General features: G+C 37.5%; 1 protein-coding gene across 1 annotated transcript; it reads left to right on the plus strand.

Annotated features, from left to right (window-relative positions):
• Positions 1-4,569: 4,569 nt before the first annotated feature.
• LOC147056526 (uncharacterized) lies at positions 4,570-9,499 on the plus strand. The gene is made up of 9 exons (XM_085913124.1): positions 4,570-4,878; positions 4,974-5,052; positions 5,939-6,295; positions 6,368-6,466; positions 6,555-6,669; positions 6,832-6,941; positions 7,548-7,690; positions 7,765-9,059; positions 9,143-9,499. Exons 1-9 carry the CDS (start codon positions 4,802-4,804, stop codon positions 9,223-9,225), a joined length of 2,358 nt encoding a protein of 785 aa, XP_085769250.1. The 5' UTR covers positions 4,570-4,801; the 3' UTR covers positions 9,226-9,499.
• The last annotated feature ends 375 nt before the right edge of the window (positions 9,500-9,874 follow it).

Raw genomic sequence — 9,874 nt, forward strand, 5'->3', positions numbered from 1 at the left:
TATTCTTCCTCCCTATTCCCCAAATTCACACTTACCATAAATTCCACATTTTCAAATTTGAAATTCAACCAAATTTTCCGAAATTTCCTTTTTCCACTCTAATTTCGACATTTTTCAACCGATTCGACTCGTTTCAACATCATTCTTCGGCATTCCCCGAGTATTTATTCAACTTCTTCACCTTCACACGCAATTTCCTCAGGAATTGCAAATTCTAGTTAGTGTGAAGGTGAAGACCTTCACACTATTGTTATTCCTGTCCTTTATTATTATTATTATTATTATTATTATTTTACTTATTCTGCCTACTTTTTCGGCGTTTAACTACTTCCACATACTTCAACCTATTCACTCCGTTCCACTTTTCACTTATTTCAAATATTCATGACAATTGTGCTCACATTTCAAACATTCAAAAAATTTTCCGTTTTCACAAAATTCACAAATTTCCGGCAATTTTTCCCCATTCATTCTTAATGGCAGATTCAACATTTCACATTTACGTTGTTCCAGTTTGAAATTCACATAATTCAACCCATTCAAATCACATTGGGGACATTCCCAAACTTGGCAAATTCAAAATTTTCACATATTCACGTTTCAAAATTTCACAAAATTTCACAAAATTCCACTAAATTCCACAAAATTCCACAAAATTTCCTTTTTCACTTCTAATTTCAACATACTTCAACCGATTCAACTCGTTCCAACTTTCAACTGTTCATCTTTTCCCTACCTATTCCACACCTTCCCATTCAGCAAAAATTTCACATTTTTCAAATTTGAAATTCAACCAAATTCTGCAAAATTCTCGTTTTTCACCTCTAGTTTCCACATTTTTCAACCGATTCAACCCATTCCACTTTTCAACTCTTCATATTCTTCCTACCTATTCCCCAAATTCCCACTTAACAAAAATTCTACATTTTTCAAATTTGAAATTCAACCAAAATTTCCTTTTTCCACTCTAATTTCAACATTCTTCAACCGATTCAACCCATTCCAATTGTATTCACTATGTTCAACTTATGCATTTTCGCTAACTTTTTCAATTTTTGTCCGATTCAACCCGTTTCAACATTTATCTCCGAGAGTGACAACTAGACAGCCGTATATTTCGTTTCGTTCAAAATTTCAAAACTTTTTGGCGCAATTTTTTTTTAAAATTCCCATTCATTCTCAATGGGGATTTATAATTTGCTCTAACTTCTACATTTTTCAACCGATTCGACCCATTCCAACTTTCAACTCTTCATATTCTTCCTGCCTATTCCCCAAATTCAAACTTACCATAAATTCCACATTTTCAAATTTGAAATTCAACCAAATTTTCCGAAATTTCCCTTTTCCACTCTAATTTCTACATTTTTCAACCGATTCGACTCGTTTCAACTTTCAACTCTTCATATTCTTCCTCCCTATTCCCCAAATTCACACTTACCATAAATTCCACATTTTCAAATTTGAAATTCAACCAAATTTTCCGAAATTTCCTTTTTCCGCTCTAATTTCGCCATTTTTCAACCGATTCGACTCGTTTCAACATCATTCTTCGGCATTCCCCGAGTATTTATTCAACTTCTTCACCTTCACACGCAATTTCCTCAGGAATTGCAAATTCTAGTTATTAGTGTGAAGGTGAAGACCTTCACACTATTGTTATTCCTGTCCTTTATTATTATTATTATTATTATTATTATTATTATTATTATTATTTTACTTATTCTGCCCACTTTTTCTGCGTTTAACTACTTCCACATACTTCAACCTATTCACTCCGTTCCACTTTTCACTTATTTCAAATATTCATGACAATTGTGCTTAGATTTTATACATTCAAAAAATTTTCCGTTTTCACAAAATTCACAAATTTCCGGCAATTTTTCCCCATTCATTCTTAATGGCAGATTCAACATTTCACATTTACGTTGTTCCAGTTTGAAATTCATATAATTCAACCCATTCAAATCACATTGGGGACATTCCCAAACTTGGCAAATTCAAAATTTTCACATATTCACGTTTCAAAATTTCACAAAATTTCACAAAATTCCACAAAATTCCACAAAATTTCCTTTTTCACTTCTAATTTCAACATACTTCAACCGATTCAACTCGTTCCAACTTTCAACTGTTCATCTTTTCCCTACCTATTCCACACCTTCCCATTCAGCAAAAATTTCACATTTTTCAAATTTGAAATTCAACCAAATTCTGCAAAATTCTCGTTTTTCACCTCTAGTTTCCACATTTTTCAACCGATTCAACCCATTCCACTTTTCAACTCTTCATATTCTTCCTACCTATTCCCCAAATTCCCACTTAACAAAAATTCCACATTTTTCAAATTTGAAATTCAACCAAAATTTCCTTTTTCCACTCTAATTTCAACCGATTCAACCCATTCCAATTGTATTCACTATGTTCAACTTATGCATTTTCGCTAACTTTTTCAATTTTTGTCCGATTCAACCCGTTTCAACATTTATCTCCGAGAGTGACAACTAGACAGCCGTATATTTCGTTTCGTTCCAAATTTCAAAACTTTTTGGCGCAATTTTTTTTTAAAATTCCCATTCATTCTCAATGGGGATTTATCATTTGCTCTAACTTCTACATTTTTCAACCGATTCAACCCATTCCAACTTTCAACTCTTCATATTCTTCCTGCCTATTCCCCAAATTCAAACTTACCATAAATTCCACATTTTGAAATTTGAAATTCAACCAAATTTTCCAAAATTTCCCTTTTCCACTCTAATTTCTACATTTTTCAACCGATTCAACTCGTTTCAACTTTCAACTCTTCATATTCTTCCTCCCTATTCCCCAAATTCACACTTACCATAAATTCCACATTTTCAAATTTGAAATTCAACCAAATTTTCCGAAATTTCCTTTTTCCGCTCTAATTTCGACATTTTTCAACCGATTCGACTCGTTTCAACATCATTCTTCGGCATTCCCCGAGTATTTATTCAACTTCTTCACCTTCACACGCAATTTCCTCAGGAATTGCAAATTCTAGTTATTATTATTATTTTACTTATTCTGCCTACTTTTTCGGCGTTCAACTACTTCCACATACTTCAACCTATTCACTCCGTTCCACTTTTCACTTATTTCAAATATTCATGACAATTGTGCTCAGATTTTATACATTCAAAAAATTTTCCGTTTTCACAAAATTCACAAATTTCCGGCAATTTTTCCCCATTCATTCTTAATGGCAGATTCAACATTTCACATTTACGTTGTTCCAGTTTGAAATTCACATCATTCAACCCATTCAAATCACATTGGGGACATTCCCAAACTTGGCAAATTCAAAATTTTCACATATTCACGTTTCAAAATTTCACAAAATTTCACAAAATTCCACAAAATTCCACAAAATTTCCTTTTTCACTTCTAATTTCAACATACTTCAACCGATTCAACTCGTTCCAACTTTCAACTGTTCATCTTTTCCCTACCTATTCCACACCTTCCCATTCAGCAAAAATTTCACATTTTTCAAATTTGAAATTCAACCAAATTCTGCAAAATTCTCGTTTTTCACCTCTAGTTTCCACATTTTTCAACCGATTCAACCCATTCCACTTTTCAACTCTTCATATTCTTCCTACCTATTCCCCAAATTCCCACTTAACAAAAATTCCACATTTTTCAAATTTGAAATTCAACCAAAATTTCCTTTTTCCACTCTAATTTCAACATTCTTCAACCGATTCAACCCATTCCAATTGTATTCACTATGTTCAACTTATGCATTTTCGCTAACTTTTTCAATTTTTGTCCGATTCAACCCGTTTCAACATTTATCTCCGAGAGTGACAACTAGACAGCCGTATATTTCGTTTCGTTCCAAATTTCAAAACTTTTTGGCGCAATTTTTTTTTAAAATTCTCATTCATTCTCAATGGGGATTTATAATTTGCTCTAACTTCTACATTTTTCAACCGATTCAACCCATTCCAACTTTCAACTCTTCATATTCTTCCTGCCTATTCCCCAAATTCAAACTTACCATAAATTCCACTTTTTCAAATTTGAAATTCAACCAAATTTTCCAAAATTTCCCTTTTCCACTCTAATTTCTACATTTTTCAACCGATTCAACTCGTTTCAACTTTCAACTCTTCATATTCTTCCTCCCTATTCCACAAATTCACACTTACCATAAATTCCACATTTTCAAATTTGAAATTCAACCGAATTTTCCGAAATTTCCTTTTTCCGCTCTAATTTCGACATTTTTCAACCGATTCGACTCGTTTCAACATCATTCTTCGGCATTCCCCGAGTATTTATTCAACTTCTTCACCTTCACACGCAATTTCCTCAGGAATTGCAAATTCTAGTTATTTATAATTCCTTGCGTCTAATGCATCATTCGTGGGAGGTGGTAAAGTTAGCCTTGAATCATAGAAGATAAATATAGAAATATTAAAATTATATATATACAAAATAAAGCATGTTGTTCTGTTGTTCCTCTTTGGAACGAACAAGTATATTGGCATGTGTTACCCAGTCAATGTAATTTCTTAGCTGAACATTTAATTCTTTCTACTTATTACTTAATCAACTTATTCTTATTTCTTATATGCAGCCCTATTTATGGTTCTATAATCACCATAGCTATTGATCGCAGTTTGAACTCATTTCAAAGAAAACTAAAACATTCCGAGGGACCACAAACGCAGCAAAGCTTTGTGACGCCAAATTTACGGGACAAGACCGAATCGGAATCGTAATGTGACGTAATTTGAAAGACATTATTATTTTGTTTTTTGTCATAATGTCTTTCACAAACCTCTTCGCGAGTCTCTCTGGAAGTGATGCGAAGAATAATAATCGGCCGTCTTTTACAGTCAGGTAGTAGCGGCAACCTTCGTATTTAAGTTTGCATTTGATACACTTTTACATTAAGCCTCGCTAATGCTACTTTTACCTTACCCATTTCTCATAAGGGGCGACATTGGCAAGGTTCAAAGTACTACAAGCAAAAAGAGGACGAGCGAGGGTGAGCAACCTGGTCCCCATACAAAGGTATGTTAAACCGTGTAAAACCTCACAAGCGTTAGCATTTAACCACAATCTAAATGTACCGACATTTTTGCATATGAATGCTACGTTGTTAAGAGCAGACGGCATAATTTAAATGTTAACGAAATGCTCAAATTGTACAGTATAATCACATTAGGGTCACACTGACGCTGTTCACTAACTTTCTCACTTGATAGATTTTCTTGTGGGTTTGAGTTGCTGCAGGAGGAACTGGTGCACTGACAAAAATAAGCATGTGGAAATAATGAAGCAACATCTTAAATCTTGGGTGCAAATGGTTCAAAAATGGCCAAACTGGTTGCAAAGTGTCTTAAGAACATCAAAAGTCAATGTTTTCTTGGAATGGCCATCACAGAGCAGAATCTGTCGTGTTCCACATTTACTAGCGGAGCCAAAAAGGCATATGTGAGCAAGGAAGCCTCCAAACTTAATTCCCCCCAGTTCCGTCGGGGGGAATTGGCCACAAATTCTGCTAGTACAGTATATTTGTGGAAGCATATACAAAACGTTTCATGTTGGCCATTTGGTTTACAAAGCGAAAGCAATGTATCCATACTTCTGACTTGGAAAGAAAGTCATGAAAAATTGCTGACACAAATCCTTCTCTCATTGTCCCAAAATTCAGCACATACCTTTGATCATTTCAGCTGGCTTAGTTCGAACAACAAAATTGTATGAGTTCATGTTGGACAATGAGGGGAAACTTGTCTTTTATACACTGTGTAATCTTGAGTTCAACTAAACAGCCCTAAATTGACAAGAGATGATTATATTAGTTTACAGTACAGTATATAATTGTGACATTTTTTGGTGGGGTGCTGTGAGAATTTTCCACTGTAAAGTGATAACCCTCACATTTCTTTCACAGAAGCAACGTAACTGGACACAGGCAAGCAAGCCCGATTTGGACACATTTTCCCAAGATTATTCTAAGACGTTTGACTATCACGTGCAGCTCACTGACCACAAGAATAAAAGGACTGGCTTCACCAAGGGGTCAGCATATAACTGTGCCGATCAGGTCAGTTACAGTGGCCCCAAATTTCAAACAAACCACAATGACAACCGGCAACAACAGAGAAAACAGACCAAGCAGCAGAAAGGTCGACAGCAGAAGCGAGGACAGCCTCAAAATGGAGGGGGACGCCATCAGACAAAAAGTTCAAGGACACCTGCAGACAGAACAGAACGCAGAAATCATATTCAGAACAGAATTAAAACTCGGGTGAGATTTATAATTGTGACAGATTCAAGTGGCTGAATTTACTGCCATTCTTATAGTTCTTTCTCTTTTTAGCCAGTCAAATATTTCTCCGAAGAGTTTAAGGAACAGAATATTTTGTTGGTGAATGAACAAATTGTTTGCCGACATTTTCTTCATGGAAAGTGCATCAAGGTGGGTGATGTACTGGAAACTGATATCCAACAAAACTTCAGTATGTAAGGTGTTGATAAATTGCTGTATTCTCTTCCTCTTGTTGCAGGGTGACAACTGTCAAATGCAACACATTGAGCCTGTGAACGATCTCGTCAAAACGCGTTGCAAGTATTACATGCAGGGAGCCTGCATGAAAGGGGAGAAATGCCCGTTTATGCACAATATCCTTTGCTTTAGCCAAAACAAAGTCATAGTGGACTCCACTGCAGGTAAAAAGACGTTTTGGTAAAATGTAGCATAGGCTACGCGGACCTGCTGTTTGGGTCAAGTTTCACATTAGGGTCAAGGCCAAAGTGTTAATGTTTTCTTTAACAGCTATGCACGGTCCTTCCCATGCAAATTTTTCCATAAAAAGGGAAAGTGCTCTAAAGGAGACGACTGTAGGTTTTCTCATGAGCCGCTGAATGACATCACCATGAAATTGCTGAATGAGGTGGGTGTATGAAGTTTGCTTTGTTCACCTTTCAATTGCAAGAAGAAATAGGAAAAACCCTTTGGAATGACATTGATTCATCCATAAATTTATCATCAATTTTGATCTGATCCTAATCACAAGTCACAACAAAAGACAAGTGCGGTGCGTTTCACGCCAAACAAAAATCATTTCGATTAATCAGTCTCGACTCATCAAAACTACTATCCGATGAATAATAAGATTGGAGATGCTGGTTGCCCTGTCCAAACCAGGCCTCATCTAAAATGTCATCAGAACACCTACAGTTCAGAATTACACACTTGTACGAAGGTGGAAACGGTGACAAGGGTCAGGTTTTGATGTTCAGATTAGCATTGCTGCTACTCTCCCCCCGCGTGGCAAGTGCATTGTGAGGTGAAGAAAAATCGAATGACTTCCAGAAAACTAAAAAACATGTCAACATAATTGTGTGGTATTGCTTCAAGAAAATGGTGTCCATTAGATGCAAATCAGATCACATTTTATGACCAATTTATGCCGAAATGCAATATTTCTAAAGGATGCGCAGTTAGTTGCGTACTTCTTGCAATTTCACAACTTCCAAACTACTTTCTTTTTCTGCAGTTTATGGAATATGAAACGGAGCTTGCCAAGAAAACTGAGCAGTCTTCAGTTCAGTCCGTGACCGTAGATGAGCCGGAGGTCACGCAAGCACCCAATCTCGAAGAAGAAAATAAGGCGTCTGATAACATAGAACAGCCCTTCAAGTATGTGCTAACCCAATATGTAGAATTGCATCTGCAGCTGGACTCACAATAAAAGAATTGTTTTCTTTTTTCAGGTTCAACTTTTATAACAGTGCCGCCTCAAATGCAAATAATGAGGAAACATGTCAGAGTGAAGAAGTAGATGATGTCACTCAAGAAGATGATCAGCCATGTGAACCAGCTTGCCAGTCTCTGTCAAGTAACCTCAGTCCTGAGCCACCAATTTTATATTCTGTTGATGCAGTGCTGGGCCTTCAGTCGTCCGGCGTCTTCAAAACTCCCATAAGTCCAAATCCGACTACCTTCCCTGTCCTTCCCATTTCCCCTGGTTGCAGTGACTCAGAAAATCATTGTGAGGTCCCTTACTCAGTTAATGTTGTCCTCAGAGCATCTTCATCCACAGATAGGTCAACTTTGAGTGGCTCACCTACCAATGCTGCACCAACGCTTCAGGTCGTATCTTACACTCCAGCAGACGAGCGGAGTTCCGCAAGCCCAAAAAACAAAGCTTCCAATTTATTAGGTACGCAAAACAAAGTGCTGAGAGAGACTTTGAAAAATACAACAGCCCTCAAAGTGGCTCAAGACAGTCATTGTGACGACACGCCAGGGCCTACTACGACTTCCAAAGTCACAGAAGCAGAGGAGTCTCCAGAAAACATGAGAGCAGAACACACAAGACCTAGGAGCCTTTTTCAGGGTCCGAGAAGAGACAAAAACCAGCATCTAACAACAGACAGTGCTCAACAGCTCAAGCCCTGCAAGGGGGGCTTACAAAGCCTTTTTTCAAGCCCCCCTCACCTGATATCCCCTCAGAAACGCTCACCACCCTCCAAGTCCCGTCAGTTGCATGATTTCCATTCCCTTGGTCCGTCATCTCAGAGGTCCACACAGTTCAAAGAGAGTACTTCGGTTCCCGCTGCACTTGCCAGCCCCTTCTCAGAAAACAATCACCTTCCTCTGCAGTGTCACACACAATCTACTCTCACTTCCGAGGCGCCAAAGGTCCATTGTTCCAGTGGAACTACAACACATTGTAAAACTGACTGCCTTAGCGTGTCTGCACCTAATCAAACCTTGCAAACGCCATTTCAAAACCTTTTTGCAAGAAGCATCCATGACGCTCAGAATTCAACAACTTCATCCGTAACCCACAACTTGACAGCTTCTCCCAAGTCTACTAACGTCAAATGCCGAGATCCCATAAAAACGACCGCCGAACCAGACCGGCCTCGTGCTAGTTCTCTCTTCAGCCTATTTGCCACCCCGCTCGGTTTCCACTCGCCACCATCCGTGTCTCAACCAAATCGTTTGTACCAGCCAGCAGCTCTCTCCTCAGATACCGCTCAAAGCGATGCTCCTTCCATTGGTAAGAAGACCCAACACAATGCTCATAAACACCATGATGAGAAACTGATGAGTTGTGATGCAAGTTTCTTTTTCATTTTGTAGGTTCTTTATCACCAGCCACTTCAAATTCAGTCCTGAAAACACTCTTCCTGTCACTGAGCCCATATCAGCAAGACGGACCGTAACTGATTGGTCTTCAATTCTTTTTCAGTTACGGCAGATATTTAAGTGGATCCTCATGTACCAAATTTGTGTTTGGGGAAAGCAACAAAGCAAAATGTCTGGGTTGGTTTTGTATTGACACAAAACATGAGCGCTCCAGTTGACGTGACTTTTGAAGTCAGTCTTTATTCTAGGTACATTTTTTAAAAATTATTTTTGTATTACTGTATATTGAATATGTTTATACAATATGTTTTTTTTATTTTGAGCACATAATAAAGTAATTACAATTAAATGTCATGCGAATTGAGGTGCATTGTGGTCTCTCCATCAAACCATCCAATTTCTACACTGCGTATTCTGTTCAGGGACACAAAGTGGGAACTGAATCTAGGCTGCTTGCACTCAAGTTGGACATGAACCACCACTGCATTAATGACTTGTGATGGTAAAGGCGCGACTAAAACAAGTGCTTGCTTGTTTTTGTTTTTTGACAAATAATAATACAAAGGTCCTAACAAGCAAAAAAAAAATACTTTGGACCCCAAGCTTTTAATACTGAGAATACATAAATGTTGGGGTATCTTGCATAGTGACTGTTTAATGAAGACCACACAATCTGATCATTTTTCACCTGCACATGAAGCACTTGTAGTGATGCCAGGAGATTTA

The sequence above is a fragment of the Syngnathus leptorhynchus genome, chromosome 5 (genome assembly GCF_054491065.1).
Source record: "Syngnathus leptorhynchus isolate UIUO chromosome 5, UIUO_Slep, whole genome shotgun sequence".
Classification (NCBI taxonomy): Eukaryota; Metazoa; Chordata; class Actinopteri; order Syngnathiformes; family Syngnathidae; genus Syngnathus; species Syngnathus leptorhynchus.